Source organism: Zosterops lateralis, assembly GCF_965231275.1.
Source record: "Zosterops lateralis genome assembly, chromosome: 1".
Lineage (NCBI taxonomy): Eukaryota > Metazoa > Chordata > Aves > Passeriformes > Zosteropidae > Zosterops > Zosterops lateralis.
In genome coordinates this window covers 30815447-30837513 of record NC_139762.1, presented here as the reverse complement: position 1 = coordinate 30837513, position 22067 = coordinate 30815447, and the positions used below count along the sequence as shown (strand labels likewise).

Here is a 22067-nt window from a genome sequence, read left to right as displayed (position 1 = left end):
AGTGCTTAAGCCAATTTTTGCACAGTATTATATCAGATAAGCTAAGATATACCACTTAAAAGGAGAAGCTTTTCCAAACATTTGTGTGGCCATGCTGTGACCTGCCAATTCCTCCACTGCTGTATGTACTTACAACACTCTGCTCCAGGAGCTCTGGCATAGGGGGCTCTGTCAACATCACAAGCACCCTGTGCTCTCACATCTTCATTTATATAATTTCTCTTTCTGTTATTATAATAGTAACAGTCTGCCAAAACAGTTTCATTCCCACAGTTTCATAACTGCATTGATCTATGTGACTAATTTTAGGGCTTTACAGTGGTTATTTGATTTCATCCTTGGAGGCATAAATGGTAGAGCCTCAAGGAAAAAGCTGGATTCAAAGTGTAGATGTCATATTAAGATGCCCCACAAGAACTCTGGAATGACCCAGGTTCATGTCCAAAACAAACTCCTTCAGAATGGTAAAAGCTGTAGTCATTGTGCAGTGCTAAACACCTAAACCATGTTTAACAAAGTGTTTCTAATCAACAAGAACATGAGGGTTACTTAGTAGAAAGTCACAAGTAAATTTAGTAATGGTAGGCACAAAATGCAGATCCGGGTTGTAGATCCAAGTGTTGAGTCCAATATTGCTCAGATTTCACTGGCTTTTTGTCCTGAAGTTGCAGGTTGAAAGAATAAGAATTTCAAAAATTTGAATCTGTTGCTCTAACAATTTTTAAAGCCTCTCCATGCTTCAAAGAGCACTTAAATTCTCCATTTTACTCTAGAAGGCAAAAATTCCACTATCTGATTTTCTATCAGGAGTGGGAGACTCTATGGAAAATTACAAATTTCATATGTCATGCTACATCTTACACCACCATCTAATTATGATTTGACCAATTTCATCTAACCAATCTCCCATCAGGCTGTTCAACTGCTTAAGTCCTTTCTAAAACATACACGTTGTAACTGACTCATGCTTTCACTTAGAGAATTATTCACACTGTGGATCTCCACAAGTAGAAACAGCACAAGCAATTCTCTGTGACAGTCTCATTTTGGGAAGTGAAACCAAAATCATTACTTTTTCTAAACAAACTTTTACTTCAATGAGAAATTTTGCAAAAAATCTTACTTTTCATATCCAAACAGATTTTCCTTTTTATTGCAAAATGACAATCTGACACAGCAAATCTTTGATCAAGCACTTTGTTTTTTTTTTAAAGTTACTTTTTTTTGTTTAAAATGTTTGGTTGACAACAAATAACTCTCCGGATCCCCAGTCACCTCTTCTAAAAAAATTGCTTAAATCATAGTTTTCATCCTTCTGCAGAAGCCTGAGAAAAAAAATGCAAAATGAATGAATGAAAAAAGAGTGGCCTGAATCTGGCTCCACTGTTATTTTGAAGCTGCATGGTGAAGAACCTATGAATAGGCCCAAGGGTAGGGATAGCTTCACAGAAACAAGAACAAGTGTAATTGCTCCAGCCTCCAAATATGCATTTATTTTCCAAAATATCAACCCTGTAGCAAAATGGCAAAGAGATGTTGGTGGGTCTTTCATTAATATCTCTGCTAAACTCCTGACAGTGTGAACTGGTGAATAAGACAATCTTGAAAATATAGAATAATACAACAAAACCCCCAAAACTGTAGAGTGGAGCTTTACTTTTATATCCACTTCATTTCCTGTTAGAAGAATTGCAGCAACATTTTTGGTACAACTTAGCTGCAAGCTACTGTTCAACCAGCAGAGTAAACCCAGCATTAACTTTCATCCATCTCAGATTTGCTGACTTAGAGCTGCATTCCTGCATTAGGATGTGTCTCCAACACATTCAGAATACAATACCATCTCACATAGAACACACAGAGAGAAGGCTAAAGGTTATCTTCCTTCATGGATAGAATAAACTCTTTGTTATTTATCTGCTGTAATATTTAAACTTCATTATTGTTATACACCACAGGTAGGCTTTCTCTCTCTCTCTCCCCCCCCCCTCCCCCCCCCCCCCCACTTCCCTAGTCAAACTAAAGGCAGCAAGTAGGATATTTTGATTATGAATTAAACAAAGCCACTCCCAAATTGCTATGGTGCCACAGAGCAGAGAACCAACACCCAGGGCTACTGCAATTAGAGATTCCTGCTCGCCAGCTCTGCAAGTCATCCTGGGCGAGACTCACACACAAGGCAGATTTCAGTGAAACCAAGCAAATGGGAGAGCAGCACTGTTCTGGAACTGGTTAGAAGGCTTTACAGAATTCAGCTCCAACACAATGTATCTTCCACTTGAACCAAAGCATTTTATCTAGCAAGGTTTCCATAAAAAGCAGTTTGCAAGGAGAGCTGAATTTATCATACCAGCTGATGCAGAAAAGGCAAAGAGTGTTCAGTTTGAGATTCACTTAAGGCCTGACTTGAACATTAGCATTCCTGCACAAAAATTTTAAAATGACCTTTTGACAAGTGGCCAAAAATAGAGCTTGACTTTAAAATTTTTAGACATAACAGTAAGACAGATGCACATAGAATTTGGAAGCTCTCTGCTGAGTGTAAACCAGATCACTGAATGAACTCACAGAAGGTTTGTTTGCTCACCAAACAGGAAACAGGAAAGAAACATGGCAACATGGTGCACTCTCATAAAGGCAAAAACTCTTGAGACTTTCCTGGATGGGTCTTTGCTAATAGATTCACCTTGCTAATAGATTCACCTTGTTAATGAATCAGGTGCTGCAGAGCAAAAGGAGTGATTTCTCTTTACATGAGCAATGTTAGTGACAGGAAGAAAATCTTATGATTGTGCAATAAGAATAATACCCCTGGAACAATTTTGCTTTTCAATTTAAATTACCTGTAAGCACAAAGGACCAGTTTCATTTTCCCCAGACCTCTGTGAATTTAACACTTCTTTTAAATTAACATCGTTACTCTTTTAAAAAGACCATAGAAATATAGAATATGCTGAGTTGGAAAGGACTCACAAAGGTCATCAAAGTTCAACTCCTGTCCCAGAACAGGACATCCCCAAGAATCACACTGTGTGCCCCTTTGAGCATTTTTAGTCTTCCAAGGCATGTATCAGTTACCTGAAAAAGATTTTTTAAATTAAACTTCTTTTCTTCATTTCCCAAATTCAAAGGAACTAAAAAGCCTGTGAGTAATGTAGACTCAAGCTCTGCTAGACCAATGCACATTCAACAACAAATGGCTCCACTAACTTTGCTGGAGTGCCTCACAATGTTGAGGCATCTCCCAGAAACTCTTACAGCCTGCAGCTGAAATAGTTAAAAGGTAGAGCTACTCGTAGCAGGAGTTTTATATTCCTACATTTTTGTATTCAACAGAAGAAAATGGGGTGGGTTTATTTCAAAACCAATCTGACTGACTCAAGGAGACAGTTGGAAAATTCTTATTATTATGGTGCATTCATGCTTAAGTTTCATTGACATAGCAGTGTCAGTCACCAAAAGGATGGTCTCAAAGTTCAAGATGCAGTTTGCTGCTTTCTACAGTAATTCTTAGGCTTTTATGATGACTCTACTTTAATCTACCAAATATAAGAATGTTATTTATTTTTTGGGCTGAGCCAGGACAGTTAAGACCAAAAAGCTGGACTGGTTCTGCATAACAGCTACATGAGAAACGAAGTCAAGTAAGATAGATGCTGATCTCTTGCACACATCAACCAGGAAGCTGGCAAGGAAATACAGGTGTGACAATCTTATTGGTCAACAGAAAGAAGAAATACAAGTATAAGGAACACCTCTCAAAACCATGAAGGCATCGTTAGTTGAACCTCTTGTCAGATGGATTCTTTTTCTTCTAAAAGAGGAGGAAAAAAGTAAGATTTTTATAGGAGATCATGCCAAAAGTCTCAGCTAGCTCTGCACACACACAGTGTGACATTTGCAATATCCAAGGGTCCACATGAAGGTCATCCAAAACTGCAAATAATTTTTAGGATTTTCAGTCAGAAAGTACAAGGAGCTGTAACAGATAGTGGAGCTTATGAGCTGTTTACAGTCTATTATTTAATCATCATATGAACCAGGTGAAAGTAATGCCTACCATATAAACCTGTAATGAAAACAACAGCAATGATTACTGACCCCCATGTCTGTGGTCTTTTGGCATGTTGCATCCACATGAATATAGCATTGAATAATTTCTTCTCTCCAAATAACTGATATCATCTACATGACTGCCATCCATTACCTTCAGTTTGCTTTTTAACAAGATATTTGACATTTAAAACTTCAGATCACTGAAGGCATAAGCACTGTGTCCTGAACTAGCAGCTTGGATTCAGCCCTGCTAACCAAGCCACCAAAGTAGCAAACAGCAGAGCTCCACAATAGCCAGGCAAACACAGGCATTTCCTCCATTCTTCCTGTGCTGCTGATTTACATCCCCTCCACTCATCCCAGAAAGGAGGTGGGTACTCCAGCTGGTCCCTGGTTACTTCTGCCCAGCAACACATGCAGAATGTAGGAGGCTGCTGGTTGCAGGCAGCTCTCCAGCAGCTCCCTGTTTGCTCTGCAGCTCCAGCAGCTGCATGATACGAAATAGGAGGGCAGGAACTGAAATCCCAGCCTGCCAGTGTTTGTAATGACTCAATGCATTCAACTTTGAAAACCTAGCTAGCTACAGCAGGATAGCTACAGGTCTCTAAACACAAAACAAGAAATTATACCTTATTTTTTCTTCTCATTCAGACATGTTAAAAGCAGAAATTGCTCCAAACAGATAACTGACACAGGAACATTAATATGTGCATTTTTACTTATGTATGGCTCCTCATGAAGTGGTCTACTTTTAAGTGATCTTCCTTCAGATCACACATCTCCATCTTTTTCCACACAAATTTTTTGGCACACAGAGATTAGCCTACTTTTGACTTGACTGTGTGGGAATTCACTGCCTTCCAGGAATCTCCAAGTGATACAGCTAGGTACAGGGAACAGCTGGATGCAAAAAGACCACACTGCTTAAGCTTGCTTCTCTTTCAGTCATTGTCAGCTGCTGGAATGACCTTGTGAAGAGGGAGGGCAAACGAGAGACGGCTGCTCTGTCCCAGCTCCTGAGCCTCTGCGCTAAGCACAGCTGAAACATATATCAACCTTTTGACCACTAAGTATTTCACAAGATTTAGGATAGCATTGCTTATGCTACCTCCAGAAAAAAACTCTTTTAAAAGAGCAATTTTAAATGAGCCTTTTGCATTTGAATGCCAAGATAGAGCCACATTACCATCAAGCCATCAGCTGGAACTATGCCAGGAGTTGGGAACACCCATCCTCTATCAGCTCCCTGTGACTGATACTGCTTGTTTAGTGTCACCACCTGTGGGGGTGTGCTTACCATTTCCAGGCCATGATGTTTAAACAAAAATTTAAGTACACGTTGCCTAAAGTCACTCCAATTGTCTCGAGCAGCCAGTTAGCTATCCTGATAGGGACATTACAACTGTATTTGTACAGTGTATGACCCACACCATGGTGAAACATGACAAAAGTTAATGGGCAAAAGTTAATAACCATTCATTACTGTTCCAGCAATAATATTCTAACCTGTGACCATAGTGTGGAATTTCTCCATTAATTTAGCTTATATTGGGCAAAGGATCAGGCGTAGCTGAGAGTAGGATATGTGTGGGTTCAGTTATAAGTTCACCTTTGTACTATTTAACCTTTATTTTATACATACTATATATGTAGATTCACCAAATAACAGAACTGTTGAATTTGGCAGGCACCACTGGAGACTGTCTTGTCCAAGTCGCCTGCTCAAAGCAGGGTCATCTACAGCAGGTTGCTCAGGGCTATACCCAGTCGAGTTTTGAATATGTCCAAGGATGAGGATTCTACAACTTTTCTGGACAGCCTGTTCCAGTCTTCAATCAACTTCACACTACAAAAGGAAAAAGCCCCTACTTTATATTTACACATAATTTCCTGAATTTCAATTGGCTCTTATATTGTCACGATGTTAGAGAAGAGTCTGGCTCTTCCTTCTTTATTTAGAGTCAAAGGAACATAAAATGGTTTGGGCTGGAAGAGACCTTAAAGACCTTCAAGTTCCAAACCTCCTGGACATGGGCAGGGACACCTTCCACTAGATCAGGCTGCTTAAAGCCCTATCCTGGCATTGAACACTTCCAGGGATGAGGCATCTACAGCTTCTCTGGACAATATGTCCCATAGCTTTACCAGCCTTTTAAAGAATTTCTTTCTAATATCTAAATCTACTCTCATTCAGTTTAAGGCCATTACCCTTTTTCCTATTCCTACATGCTCTGGAAGAAGTCCCTCTCCACCTTTTTTGTAGCCCCCCTTTAGGTATAGATGATGCTGTAAGGTCTCTCCAGAGCTTTCTCCAGGCTAAAACCCCAAACCAGTCTCTTGAAGACACGGCCCAGCCTTCTGATCATCTCTGTGGCCTTTCTCTGGACAAGGAGGTCCCCACAGTCAGGTATTGATACACACCAGTGAGGCCCCCTGAGCCATCTCTTCTGCAGCTGAACAGTCACCCAGCACTGTGGATGCGACCTCACCTTCTTTGTCCTGCTGGTAATGCAGTGGTCTGCAACACGTCATTAGAATACTGTATAACAAAAGGAATTAAATTATGTCAATATTTGAAGACAAGGATTGTAGTGAGAAGATTTGAGAAGTACATTCAACATTCTGCATTAGGAAGCACCTCACAGCATGAAGCAGCTGGAACTGGGTGCTGTGTTATTTCAAAGTTCATATTACTAACAGTTGAAGGTCAGGCAGGACAAAAATATTCTTTCCAACCCTGTCCCCATCCATGATCACTGAGTAATGGCATTAATAATCAAACAAGTTTGTCAAACAACTCTTTGAAACCTGACAGAAGAGTTTTCCCACCACTTCTCTGGGTAACTTGTGCCAGCGATAAACCATTCTCCTCACAAAGATGGAAATCCTCACACTCCCTCCACAAAAAAAAAGAAAAAGGGGCAAAAAAAAAAGAAAAGGAAAAACAAAGTAAAATAAGATGTGAAATCATAGAAGATTTTATACCTGATCTACATTTGGCAAGTTAGTTTTACAACTTTGTGGCTGAGACCCAGATAAAAATATAATATTCAGGATCTGGAAAATCCAGCTCAGAAATGAGACTTCTAGATCCCAGATTTAACCTTGACAAAGCAACTAGAATTGTGCAAACAAAGACCTCCACCCAGTCCAGATTGAAGCAGAGAAAGGAAAATGGTACCATGACATGGACACAGTGAGGATGTGGGGGAACACAGAACACATAAGCAGCTCTGAGAGCTGCTGCAGAAAGGACTCAGCATTGCAGTCCACTAAAACTGTCCAGTCTGTGTGGCTGAGTAAAGCTGCACATTCTATGATAAATACACAAGGCAAGGCAATGTCAAGAACTTAGGAAAAGATGGCGGGTTCTGTGGAGCAGGCCAGAGAGTGCCAATCCCATGAGAGCCTGCATAGCTTGGAGATAAAAACCAGCACTACCAGGAAAGAGAGAAACTTTGCAGAACAAATGCATGCACTTAATTGCAGAAGTCATGCTGATTGAGATATTGGCCCTAAAGCAAAAGCAATGTTAAAAAAGAAGACATTAGTACACAAGCAACAGTGGGAATAAGCAAGCAGTTGTGTCATTGGTTTCAGCTAGAATTTCGCTGAGATGTGCTTACTGTTCATTGAAAAAAAATTAAAAAGAACAGGATGGAATCCTTCATCTTTCCAAACTTTCAGGAAAGTTAGCAAGAATAAAGAGAGTAAAGAGAGTACCATCCATTACTACTTAAGGACCATGAATTCTGGAGTCAGATTTGGGACACCATGTCACTCACACTCACTAGAAGCCAAAGGTTTCTGATCTTTGAGGCAAAGGATTAGGAAAACTAAGAGGATCTGGGTTACAGATAAACAGACATAAATTTGAAATAAGAACAATGAATAGAAAGGAGGCCTAAAGAGAGATCACAGCAAGGTGGCAGCCCTGGGATACTCACTGAATTATGAACATTGTGGCTCAGCTACTTGCCTGTAATAGAGTTTAGCATCCAAGGACCAAGGCAGGCCAGAAACAGAAGGGGGTCTTAATTAACAGAAAGGGGGTTAGTTAAAAAATTCCCATGTGATACTAAGTACAAAAATATGCTGTTCTTTTGAACCCTAAATGTTTTCCCCACAATTCTCAAATATTACAGTATAACAAAGTAAGAAACTGATGGGTTACAGATCTCAAGTTATACCAAAAACAGGATATCAGTTACTCAGACAGGGAAGGAGTCATTGGCTTCAATTATGTAGTACAGCAATTTTTCAGGCTTTAGACAGAGCAAGCTATTTTAATTTATTAAAATGCATTTGCTTCAGTACAAGAATTTCAGACATGAAGCATTGCTGATCATAACTGATTTGCCCAGTTAAGAAGACCAGATAAACAGTCTTCTTCACAGGCTGTGGTACAACCCCATATTTCCAGTCCCTCCCATCACAGAATTCCTCTTCACTCATTTGCTGCTTCCCTGTGGGACGGAAAAAATATTTCAAAGTTAAATCTAAATGCTACCAGGAACAGGCTTTCTCTTACCAAACACAACTGAGCAATGAAGCTCCACATATGCTGAAAACCTTGAAACTCCTTGGTGTAATAGACCATGACAGTTTCCTTATTGTTGGGGAAAGGGCATTAAGCAATACAAGAGCAAGTACATTTAATATGGGTCTTCAAATGACTTAGTGATTTTAAAACATGTCATTCAGCAATGCCTTCCAGACATCTCATCACATCAAGATTCAAAACAAAATACGGGATAAGAACTGGCTACATGACAAACCCACATCTTCATCTAAAACTATGTAAGGGATGCTCCATGCTTTTCATGACAGCCTGTATCAAGTGGTGGTGATTTGTATAAAAACATAAACATCCACATGTAAGTGGAAAAAAAGCCTCCAGAGATACCAAAATCCTCACAGATTGCTCTTTTGTTTTGCAAGCAGTAATTAAAGAGTCAGATTATAATATTTTAAATCCTCAGCCTCTCTTCTGCTAGCTGATTTGAAAAATACTATCAACAAACTGTAGGTATTGCAAGTTATTTGAGTAATTTATTCAACTAAAAAGAGGAAAATATTGGGCTAACATATTTTATCATCAGATTCCTAGCAAAAATCTATCTGAGCTTCAGTTACCAGCTTTAAATGTTCAGCAATAGAAATCTGCTGAACTTTTGTCTTTCCAGCCATATATTGAAATGTGGCTTTGTAATGAAAATAAAGTAGTCAGGGGATGGTTGACCATGGCCTTCCAGCTCTCAAGAGAATGTCTGGACCACTTATAGGACACCAGTTTCTCCTTTAGTAATGCTTTCCATTTGCAAGTGTTAGCAAATATTTCCTGAGCCAGTGTGAGAAAAATCACTTTCTTCCCTAACAGATCACAACTGAGCAGGCCTGGGGTTCAGTGCCTGCTCCAGCATAAATGCCTATTGCACAAATAAACAGTCCTGGGATGTGTGACCAGGGACAATTGATCATCGTGGCATATCCCAATCCAGGCAGTGCCTACCTGTCATATTCATGAAAAGGATTTGAACTATTTCAGGGCAAGAAGGAAACAAAATGGAGCCTGCATCTGTCATAGGTGTAAGAGGGTGTCTCAGCTCCTAAATTTTGGGGTATAAGTCTTTCTGGAAAATTTTAATCAAATTTCATCCAAAGACCTTTCAGGTGATAAAAAACATGTATAGGGTTAAAGCACTGAGAATAGAAATTTGACCAGTTCTCAAATAAATTTTGTTTGCTTTCAACCATGTCTTAAAATATGCTACTACTTTAAGAGCAGTGGAAGATTGATCATTTCCAGATCTGTCTGTCTCTGGCTTTGACTCAGAGCATTGCTAGTGTGGGACTGACTACACATCTCCTTCATTACTTCTTATTCCTCTCATGTAAATTTCTGATATTTATTCTAAGCAGTAGATCATAAAGCTTGGAAATATGTTTATTATGAAATTAGGGGAAATGCCTGAATTCTAAAACTTATGTATTATAAAATACAAGAAAAAACAAAGCAGGTCAGAGAATGCCTTCAGAACAGGTGTAACATCAGCCACTGAAGCTGTGCAAATTTCTGTATAACACAATGAACAAAGGCACCTCAGAGCAGGGAAACCAAAATTATATTAAAAATCTGATGGCTAGTTTTGTAAAGATGTTAAATATTAACAGTAATAGGGTCTACCGGATCTTTATAGAAAAAGAGGAAAAACGTTCTGGAATAGTCCTATTTGGTTTGAAGCTCTCTAGGGCAGCTCCTGCAGGATTTAGTCACTGAGGCAGAGAAAGTAGCCCATTATAAAAGGCCAGAAGAAATCTTAGCTGGGTATGCTCAGCCTCAGGGCCCAAGCAGGGAGCTGTGGGAAAGACTGAGTTTCTCTCTCTCTTCATTCACAGAGCACAAACTGGTCTGGAGACACGTCTAACTATCTGCATTGAGGTCCCTGGGTTTGAGCTGACAGGGAAGCCCCTGTGAGCAGCTGTGTTAGAATTACTGAGACTCTTCCAGGAAACACTTCTGTCAGAGTAGAACAAGACTATGTGGACATAGGCTAAGATAAATGCACCCCCTGAAAACAGGAGAAAGCAAAGGTGCAGATGAAATGGAGAGACATCAATGGCTGGTGTCAGGAGCAGGGAGGGGTTTAGCTTTGGGGATGATGCATTTTTAAACAAAACTCAATTTTTTTAATAAGGTGTGTGAGTGAGAACCCACCTGCTTATCTCTGCACAGCACCAGAGAGCAATTAGAACTTCTTTTATGGGCTTTTAAACTGCCAAATGCTCTTAGGTGTCACCTGAGAAGAGAGTCAGCAAAAGCGTGTTAAATTACAATTATGAATTGTCCAAGTTGAGACCAACATGGGTACCCAAGGTTAACTTCTACATCTGCACTGAAGTGGATTTAGAACGTAACCTAAATTGTCCAAAGTGAGTGGTCCCATGTCCAAATATGGACCTTGGAGACTTCTTTCATGTATGTTTTGGAAGAAAGGTGTAGTGGATGTAGTTTGGATAGACAATATAGAAGCAAACAAATTACATCTCTAAATCTTCACGGATAAGTGCTGGAGGAGAAGAAGAAATTTATATGCAAATTCTCTCAGAAAAACATACTTATTTCATGAAACATACAGAAAGGGCAGTTAAAATGACTGACATGCCTAGGAGCTTTGGTTTCACCCTCCTAATACATCAAGCAGCTAAGAAATTCATGGTAGAACTCACTAATTTTTTTTTGTTTGAGTTCACCATCTTGCTTCTGCACTTTGGTTTCCAAATTATTATTCAGGAAAAAAACCCCATAAAAACCAACCAAATCCACACTAAGATCCAAAGCTCTTAATTCTCTCAAGTACATTTGTAACAAATGGATGCTTTAAGCAGCCATCAGGCAGCACTGTGAATTTCAAACAGGAAAATCCATATCTGATGGATTTCATCTACCCAGCTGAGTAATTTTAAGCATTCACTGACCATGAACTCGTGATTTTAATCTCACTGAAATATATGAGGCATGCAGCATGGAGAATGTACCGTAGTTTCAATATATATTGCACTGACCCCTGTGAAAGGACTGTGTGCAGTCAGTGCAGCAGTGGGAATGACCATCCAGATCTCATTTTCCTGAGCATTGCACTGTATTATGTGTGTATTGGAAACCCAAGGTGATTGAGGTTTATATTGTAGTTAAAAATAAATGTCTACACAACCAATTAATCATGGAATTTGAATTACATGTTGGCCTCGATCTCTGCTTATGAACACAGGTTTTTCATTATATCTTCCAAATATATTTTTGTGGAGACCTTTACGAATCTTTTTTTAGATCTGATTACAATTCTATGTGCTGTTACATGTGAATGTGTGCACAAATATCTGTATAAGGTGCATAGTTATTTATCTAATTAACATCCACAGTTCTGAGTCATCAATTTAACTTTTTCTAAGGACTGAAAGAACAGCAACCCATACTGATTTTCCAACCAATCAAAAAAAGACAAATCACTCTTCAGGCAAATCAGGAGTCTTGACTAAAGCTTACCTGTACTTGGATCTTTGCCAATCTTTTAAAATCACCTTTCAAGAAATATCCCCAAAGTCTACAGAAATGTCTCTGAGCTTTGGATACAGTATCTGACAGGAGACAGTAATGTTTTTTAATACAAAATAAACTCTGAACCTTTTGGTGGGGAAAAACTAGAAAGTTTAGCTCTTTGAAAGTAGTATTCAAATTCAAAGCTTGTGGGTGGAGTTGGGGTGTGAAGGTGCATAAATAGGCAGTAGGAGCAGCAGCATTCACACTGGAACCAGGAACACCTTCCCATCCTGGCAGGCGTCTGGGCGAGTAAACAAGGTAAGGCACTGCACACTCCCTGCTGCGGGAGGTACCAGGGGAGCTGTGAGCCCGAGCTAGCTGGGGATGGGGAATCTGGTCACTGGGAAGAGAAGACCTCAGCAAAGCAGGCACAGTCCAGCACAGGAAGGAAGGAAAATGTCTAGAGAAATATTGGCATTGCAGGTTTAAAAAAAAAAAAACACAACAGAAGAGGGGTTATTTTGGAAAGCTTTTCAAAAGTGCACATAGTCTTCCAGAGGCAAGGTTTTTAAGGAGCAGGTTTAAGGTTCCTCTGTTTTTGCTTTCTGCATGCTGCCTCCACAACCTCACAACCTGATCTTCAGCATGCCTGATCTTGAGTTTCCTGGTTGTCTCATACTTTTTAAAATTTTATTATCTTCCTTTTTAAAGAAGCATTATTTCTGCCATACAGCTCTAGCCAAAACAATTCTTGAGGCAACCCTGACAATCCAGAGTTTAACTGAACTTCATGCCATTTTCCTCCTTGCCTAAGAGACTTTTCTTGGAGCAGAAATGCAGTTTGCTGCAAAAGTTGTATTTCATACCATTGAAACAGGGACTCTCTGGATGTTTGAGCTCTATTGGACATCCCAGTAAAGAGCATTGTATCACTCGTGGAAACTCAGCTAATGTCTCCTCCTGCAGTTCCTACCTGGAAAAACACTTCTGTTTATTTTTCATTGTCTGAACTTAAAAACAGTCGGCTGTTGTGGTGGGGGTTGTTTTGTAGGCTTGGTTTTTCTTTTTTTGTTGTTGTTGTTTTCTTTTTTTTTTTTTTTTTTTAATGAATCTTTTCAATGTTCTATACTGCTTTTAGAACATTTTAAATTTTCTTTTTGTACCCATTATATTGGTTCTAGTTTCTAGCAGGACGTGCAATGAGAAAACATAGGGTCACATTGCTGAAATAATTTTCCCCTTCAGCTGAATGCTGAGGAGCTTTTCATCAGAGTTGTCTCATCTCAAAGCCCCAGCCAGCCTGGCTCAGGAAAAGCTCTGTGCTATGAGCTGCTCCACCCTCAAACTCCATTTCAGTTTTCACTGGGCCACACATCAACTCCTCCCAACTCTTTTTGTTACACATTCTGCTGGGGTTTAGGATTAGATAGTATTTTTAAGGGAAAAAAAAACAGGATTGGAAGCTTCGACGCCATTAAGCTGTGTGCATGCTAATGTTCACTGTGACTTAGAAACTTAAACACTCTGACTTCGCATTTGAGTTGCTCCCCCAGCAAAATGGGGGAAGAGCTGAGACAAATGAACTTTCCAGCACCTGCGGCCGGGTTTCTCTAGCGCTGGGCGATCAAGGTACAACTGTGAACTTATTAGGACTTGTAAGAACTTTTGGAATTGCTGTAACTCAGTTATTTTACTGAGCACATTCAATATATGTAGAAAGGAGAGGGAGATATTCACAAACACAGAGTGCACATCCTAAAAGGGCCATAGCCCAGCGCATGAACAGGGCACTGGGAGCGGCTGGGTCCCTCAGGGCGGTTTTCTGAGCAAACCTCAGAAACCTTCCGTGCCCCGGGGGCCCTGCCTGGAGCTGCTCCTCTCAGCCCTGACTCACCCCGCTGCATATTTGTGACTCGAGCCGCTGCTTTACCGGTCTGTCCTCACCTGCGGCGGGCACCACAGTCACCGGGAGCTCTCTCACCTGTTCCAGGAGCAGCCATGGAGAAGAGTTACGTGTCCATGTTCCTGCTGCTCATTGTCATCTCCTGTGCTCTGGCAAAGGATGCAGGCAAGAAGGATTCAAAGGACACTACCGCTAAGCCAAAACTGCCTCAGACGCTCTCCAGAGGTAAAAAAAAACCCGCAAACAACTGAAAAATAACCTCCACCAAATTTTTTAAAAGTGCGATCTTGTGAATATTTCAGCTACTCTGCTATTCTAAAAAAATTAATTTTCTTGCAACTCATTCTGCAAAACCTTTTCTAGTATTTCCTAGCACCCTCTCCTCCTCCATTCCTGATTTAAATCCCTCTGGCAGCGGGTTTGCTCCAGGCCCCTCCCGGCAGTGGTGGGCAGGGGCAGGACCCGCCTGTGGGCGCTGTCTGAGGGGGTGTGTGCCCTGTCCCTCCCGCAGGCTGGGGAGACCAGCTCATCTGGACGCAGACCTACGAGGAGGCGCTTTTCCGGGCCAAGCACAGGTACCCGCCCCGCCGTGCCCCCCCGACCCCCCGTGCCTCCCCCGGTGCTAACCAGGGCTCTTCTTTTACAGCCAGAAACCCCTGATGATCATCCACCACTTGGAAGACTGCCCACACAGCCAAGGTAATCCTTTTGCACTCGGCAGTGAAAAAAAGAAATAAATATTGTTTTAATTTTCTGGAAAAATACTGCTTTAAAAAAAAATCAGCCACCATTCTGCTTAAACCTGAGTGAAGTACTAGCTTGCACAAGCATGGGGAGTGTTCTTCAAGTTACTGTACCATAAAGGTGTTTTCCAATGTGTAGAAATAAAATAGAAGTGGTAATGCAGTGTTGCGTGATACAAAATGGATACAGAAATGAGCACAGATCAGTAGGGTTTGATCTCTCACAAATCTGAATTTGGTTCACAGCACGATCAGCCAAAATCAATAGGAAGACCAGTAGCAACAAATAACAATTTCTTGGAAATACCATATTCAGCTCTTGATATCATCAGTGATTGAGACTGAATCCAGCCAGGGACTAAATCAATCCAGGCTGAAACTGAGCTATTCCAGGATTTCTGGTAACTGTTTATCCGAGGGCTCTCCTTCATGCAAGTCAATCCACATGGCAAGATCTTTGTATCCATCCACAGCTCCAGTAACTCCAGAAGACTCTACTTGTACAAGTATTTAAACCCATCCAAACATTTTAGTCTGAAGCCCTACATGCTTGAGATCTGGGGCCAGAAACCACAATAAGCAGAACAGGAGCTTTGAAGGGTCAAATGCTCAAATTAAACCTAAGCAGACAAATTTGAGAGCCAGCTGTAATCTCTGAAGGAAGATGGGACATTTTGCACTATTGCAATTGCTCTTTAATGCAGAATATAAATGAATGGATCATGTCCCAGTGGAATAAACTGGAAATCCTTATTTGCAGCAGTTGTAAACTGGAAATTCTCATTTTGTTTCATCAGTTTGTTTGAATTTCTTTTTGGAGAACAATATATTTCAAGGGCATTCATCCATTTCTTTCTCATTTGTTTCTACTCTAGCCCTCAAGAAGGTCTTTGCTGAACACAAAGATATACAGAAACTGGCTGAAAAATTCATTCTCCTGAATCTTGTAGTAAGTTTCCCAGTTACACTTAATTAAGTGAAAGCGACAAAGTTCTGAATTTAATTATGGCTTCTCTAACGTGAGTTTAATAGCTAGGGTTGGCTAGGAAAATGGCCACTGCTGAAGCATGAGATTTCTTAGTAAGTCTTTTTCACTTGTACTTATCATAAACTCAGAATGTGAGGAAATGTAAAGTTTAATAATAACATGAACTGCTACCCATTTGCAATTCCAGATGTTAAAAAACTGTAACCCATACAGTCAATCTCTTAAACTGAAATATGTAGTATTTGAGCTGTATTTCATAATACAAAGTATGGTGAAGGAAAAAAATATTTAGGTAATACACTCTCCTTGACTAAGAACCTTCTCTGTTTTCTTTAAGTATGAAACCACAGACAAGAATCTTGCACCTGATGGCCAGTACGTCCCTCGGGTTTTGTTCATAGGTGAGTACCTCAAGCATCAAAGCTGATCTCAGAGCCCCTGCTGCATCATGCATCTCAAATCCTCAGGCGGAATAACAGGAATATATTTCATGAGAGATATAAAGGTTCAAGTTGGTTTTGTGGGTCAAATATTGACTCAATACCACTCAGCTTCACAGGTCCAGCATTCCTCCCTCAATGGCTGATGCCACAGTTGCTGGAATAGGTGGCTCATGCCATTCCTAATAAACCTGCAAACACAACACTTAAAACTGAAATGTCAGTAACCCTGTTGGAACAACCTCTTAGTCAGCGGAAGCAGACACGTCTCAGAGAAATATTTAGGAAGCAAGCAGGGGTGCAGAAAGCTTTATTTCCTTTTATTTCCTTCTGCTTGAAGATTAACATCTACAATTTGTCTCATCCTTTTTCCCCCAGATCCTTCCCTGACTGTGAGAGCAGATATTACTGGAAGATACTCAAACCGTCTCTATGCGTATGAGCCCTCTGACATTTCATTGTGTAAGTAGAGTGTTCTGACACATTCTGGAAATATTCTGAAAGCAGTCACATTTTTCATGTGACAAGGAATAACACCAAGCATTACAGATCCTTGCCATCAGTACTTGCTGAAAAGACATTTAACCAGGATTAAAATTAAACAGGATGCTAGACTTAAACCCAGTGAGATGAAGAAAATTATGGCAGAACCCTGGAGCCTTAAACATCCATCTGTTTTAAAAGCAAGCATACGTCAGTAGGAACTTGCATAATTCAGCAGCATTCAAGCAAGCAATGGTGAGAACTCACACACGAGTCCCTACAGGCCAGGTCAGGAAACCTTCTGGGAGCAAGGAAAGATGTTTGCTACAGCCATCCCTCACTGCTGCACAGCTCCAATCTCTGCCCATGTGTTGGCATTAATGAATGTTCTCACCAGTAAAAATTAAACCCATGATGTTCACAAATTGCTTGGAAGAGTAAGAGCATCTGAATCCCTATAGCAATAGGCACGTGATTAAAAGCTTTAATAATAATGACATTTTCTCTGCAGCATTTTTGGTTGCTGGCAGAGGAAGTTGCAGCAAAAATAACATGCATGAATATTTCATTTCCAGTGTACTCAAATATGCAGAAAGCGCTGAAGCTCCTGAAGACTGAACTGTAAGGCGAAGAAGAAAGCCCTTAAATATTATGAAGTCTTATCTTCCCTTTCTTCTCCACACCTTGATATTGGTGAAGAGCCTATTTAGAGTGATATTTAGTGATGTGTAGTCATGGTTTCTATACATAAACACTACAGTTTTACATTAGCACTTTTGTACTGGGCAATATTTTTAAAAGCTGGAGGCTTTTATTTTAAGGCGTACAGAAGAATACTGTATGATTCAACTGTAAAAATGATTTTTTAAAAAATAAATTCATTTCAAGTGTTTACATACAAAACATTGCTGTGGGTTTTGTTTTTTTTTTTTTCTTCACCTACCATTATCAGAAAATGTAAAAGCATCATGTTGCTTGAGAAAACAGCTTGCATTTTACATTCAAGCACTTTGGTAGGTAAAAGGCTGTTATGGCTCAATCACAGCAGCCTAGCCCCATAGAGCCACTTGCTCTCTCACTCCACTCCAGTGTTATGGAAGAGAGAATCAAAATAAGAAAACTCAGGGGTTCAGATGACAGTTTAATAGATAAAGCAAAAGCTGTGTGCACAAGCAGAGCAAAGCACAGGACTAATTCATTGCTTCCCATAGGTAGGCAGGTGTTCAGCCACCTCCAGTAGAGCAGGGCCCACCAAATGTAATGGTGACTTGGGAAGACAAATACCATCACTCCAAATGTGTCCCCCTTCCTGCTTCTTCCCCCAGCTGGTATGGTGAACGTGGCATATCCCCTTATTCAGCTGGAGCCAGCTGTCTCAGCTTTGTCCCCTCCCAACTTCTCCTGCAGCCCAGCTCTACTTGCTGGCAGGGCAGTGGGAGGGAGCAGCCAAGACTTTGACTCTGTGCCCACAGTCACAGAAAAAAACCTTGTGTTATCAGCACCATTGTGGCTGCAAATCCAAAGCACAGTACCACACAAGCTACTGTGAAGAGAATCAGCTTCACTCAGACAAACCCAGCAGAGGAAAGCAGCTTTTTATCTCCAGTTTCAGCAGCTAGCTAAGCTCCCTATTACTCAGCCTACTTTATCTCCAATTATTTTCTAGTAGCACCAGCCTTTGTGGAGCTTTCATCATCAGCCCTTTCTTTACAGGTAAGGTAGCAAGTGAAAATCTTTTACAGAAAAGTATTTGAGACTAGACAATGGGATTGTTTGCATACATTGTTTGCATTATTTTTCTTTTGAACTGGCTGTATTCTGAAGTGATTTAAGATGTAACTGCTTCCCTTAAAAGATCCCTACTTTTATCAGATTTCAGTAAATCCCCTAGATGATTAATAAAGGGATACCACATTGACTATGTGGCTGGTTTCACAACTGCTTATTTATAAGCACAAAGAGACAAGAGAAGTCAGAACTAAAATAAATGCTGTAGATGAACACCATGACAGTATACATCACATAAAAACTTATGCAAAAAGGAGACTTTCCAGCCTCAAATATCTGCTGTCTCTGAACTCAGCAGCAGCATCAATGAGACGCTTTGGCCAGGACAATGCCTTTATTATCTCCTCAGCTCTTTGGCAATAACAGCACTCTCACCACTTTTATTACCATTACTGCCACTAGCAGTCATAGTGAGAACTATAAGAGGAAAACACTTGGGAGGGCAGGACATGTGAGAGAAGCAAGAGGTTCAGCTCAAGGGAATCCCCTCAGCAAAATCAGAAGGGAGGTCTTTGGTAAGCTGTGAGAACCTTGCCTACCAAAAAACCACCACAGGTACCTGGAAAGGGTTCCAGACACGGAATTCAGCATTCCTTCAGCACTTCAGTAAGATGTTACTTTCTACTGCAGCATCCAGAAGACAGAAGAGAAGGAGATGCAGTGGGGGGCTGAAAGAGTCTCTAGAATCATTTATCAGTCAGAAAAAGCAAAAAATGTGGTCATATCACTTAGTTGAGAGACAGCACAGAGGGCGGCCAAAGCAGCTGGTTATCAGAATCATCTTTACATACACACTTGCTAGAGCTACATGACATAAAGGCTGCCCGTGGCATCATGTTTTACAATGCTGTTTTTATAACACTATGGAAGTAGCATCATTTTCTTACACTGAGGTACTGATGCTATAGATAACATCCAGTAAATGGATATAAGGCATAACTACAAGGGTCTACTAATGTACATGCCTAGATGTGAATACACAAGTTAGTCCAGCCTGCAAGTATCAAGAAACTGAAATTTTTTTGCATTCAAGGCTATGCTTTTCTCATCTACTTTTTACTGTAACAAAATTTGTAAGACTCTTAATACATAAATGGTCAACTTAATCCTGCAATTTTAATTCTTTTCTCTAAATTCAGATTCTTTTTTTAGGCTTACAGAGGCATCAAGCCAAGCTGAGATATCTAAAAAAAGCCTATTTCTCTGGAAAACCTGGGAAATCATTGCTAAAATACATATGATCATTACATAACCCAAATACACAGGATGAATGGGGGGGTTTTAAGAATTTCACTTAAGCATTCAGACAATCTTATAATTAATTAGGTCTAAAACAGTAATGCAAGAATATTAACACACTCCTATTCACTTGTCAGCTACAGCTTTTAAGGTATGTTTTTACAGATATCACTTCAAGTTATACAAGCTTTCCCTTTTCTAACAGTTACTTTCACGTGAAAGGGGGAAGATACTGTGCGGTAGTATCAGAATGTTGGTCAATATCTGGATTCACTTTCTCCCACAGATGGAAAATATTTAGATTGTTTTATAGCCAATTACTTTTATATGATGAAAATGTGTATGTTTTGAAAGAAGACGTCTTTCTACATTTTTCCAGAATAACCAAATTGAAGAAAGCATTTCAACAAACTAAGGCCAAAAGCCATCTAATGTAAGGAGTAAGAATGCTGCAAGTGAAATTACTCCATTACTTTGACACTGTGCTGCTGTAAATAGCTTCTAGAAAACCTGGTTACAATGAAGTCCAAATCTTAAGTAGTCAGGTGAAAATTAAAAAGCATCTCTAGAAAACAACAACAAAAAGTCATTGTGCGGTGAAAGTGGTTTTCAAGAAGAGAAAGCAACAAAGTTCAATGAAAACCCACCAAGAACAGGTATAAATAACTTTTTAAAGTGCTCTAGTTTGGCACGTCAGAATAGTATGGCATTTTTTCAATACTCACACAAGTCACACTTTCTCTGAGAGACAACACTCTTCACTTTCCAAAATCAAAGTCAGACTCATTGTGTTTTACTGCCCCCTTCAGAATCAGACTTGGAAAGCAAATCCATACCTCTGATTAGGTATTTCAGTGTTTGTGTGGGTGGATGGGTTTGTTTAACCACAATCCCAGAGAGATGATATATTTTTAATATGATAAACTTTAATCATTCCATACAATCCACTGATCTGTCTTTTGACTACTAAAACAAATTCACATTATGAGACAGGAGAGTTTTGGAAGTGGTAATATTTTCAGTATTTCTGCACTGGTGCACATTTACACTCCAGTATAATCTACTGTATTTATGAAACTAGATCCACCCAAAACTAAGCACTACAAAAACAACCAGGAAAATGGTCAAAATTGAAGTAGCAATGTGGTATTATTTTAACCTTCATTAACCCTCTCCATTATGACAACTCCTTGGATTTATTACTGTAATGCACAAAACACAGAGCCTGTCTAAACCAGGAAAATGACCTGTTCTTAAAGGTGGCCATGAGATCATCACTGTCCTCTTGCCACATATTGGGAATGGCTGGAGAGCAACTGGGAAAAGTGCTGTGTACATTTTATTTGACTTCAGCAGGCCTGAAGGCTCTTCAGGTGTTTCAGCACATGAGTGGCTCTTACTCTGGATCTCTAGGTATGTGCTCAAGCCAAACACAGCAGCTCCCAGAGCAGCTCCAGAAGGTGCTGAACATAGATTTGAAAACTCAGCTACACCTGAAGAGATGGAGTTCCATATCAAGTTCATGACTACCCTCTGCTTTCAGTTTCTGCTCTTCCCCTTCAAAACCTCAAGATAATTCCTTCTTCAGGAGCACTCAGCCCATGAAAGTCCGAAAGTGCTTTGATGGGCATATGTTTCAACTTCTTTTTGCCTCCTCTGCAGGAGTAAGGAGGGATCTCTCTAAAAGGGCATCTACTTCTGTCTGCTTCCAGACTTCCTTTCCATCTTGCTCAGGAGCTGTAATCCTTGGCAAAAGGCCTTAATACTCTTCCCCTTTTCTTCCTGTAGACTTGTCTTTCAGGCTACAGCAACTGCCTACCCTGCCAGTAACAACAACTGAGTGAAGAATGAATGAAGAAAAAGTGCAGTGCAGATCTGCAATTCAGTATGATTAGAAACAAATGGAACACTGTGCACCTTGGGTATTTAGATGTCTGCTGTTTCAGCTGATGCACCACTTTTTTACAGGCAGCAAGAGGGATCATGCTTTCCTTCAGCTCAGACAATGCTTTCTACATGGGTAACATACCATTCTAACTTGAATTCTCTGTTTTCAGAAAACAAACTACTGGAAACCATTTTTTTTGTTGCTGTTTTTCTTTTTTTTTTACACGTCATTCAGTTTCTCATGAAATCAAGACTGTTATCTGGATGACACAGAAATATACACTGCTGAGTTATTACAACAATGACTTTACACCATCTAAAAAAAATAGCTGTACAACAACTTTCCAGACATCAAGTTTCTTACATCAGAGATGACATTGATTGTGCAAATACCAAACCTCATTCACTTGTCAAGGGAAAAAAGTTTCAAGTTAATCAGCTGCAGATTACATTCTCCTGATTTTAATTCATTGTTCTCATAATGACAATATTCATTAAC

At 40.0% G+C, this 22067-nt stretch overlaps 1 protein-coding gene across 1 annotated transcript; it reads left to right on the top strand.

Annotated features, from left to right (window-relative positions):
• The first annotated feature begins 12293 nt into the window (after window positions 1–12293).
• LOC310907092 (anterior gradient protein 2 homolog) lies at window positions 12294–17557 on the top strand. Its single transcript, XM_083856962.1, has 8 exons — window positions 12294–12415; window positions 14088–14225; window positions 14512–14575; window positions 14647–14699; window positions 15619–15692; window positions 16069–16132; window positions 16550–16633; window positions 17230–17557. Exons 2-8 carry the CDS (start codon window positions 14096–14098, stop codon window positions 17277–17279), a joined length of 519 nt encoding a protein of 172 aa, XP_083713088.1. The 5' UTR covers window positions 12294–12415; window positions 14088–14095; the 3' UTR covers window positions 17280–17557.
• The last annotated feature ends 4510 nt before the right edge of the window (window positions 17558–22067 follow it).

Coding starts and splice junctions, on each gene's coding strand:
- LOC310907092 (XM_083856962.1), top strand. CDS start 14,096: ATGGAGAAGAGTTACGTGTCCATGTTCCTGCTGCTCATTGTCATCTCC. Junction 15,693..16,068: donor TCATTCTCCTGAATCTTGTA/GTAAGTTTCCCA, acceptor GTTTTCTTTAAG/TATGAAACCACAGACAAGAA. Junction 16,634..17,229: donor GCCCTCTGACATTTCATTGT/GTAAGTAGAGTG, acceptor TTTCATTTCCAG/TGTACTCAAATATGCAGAAA.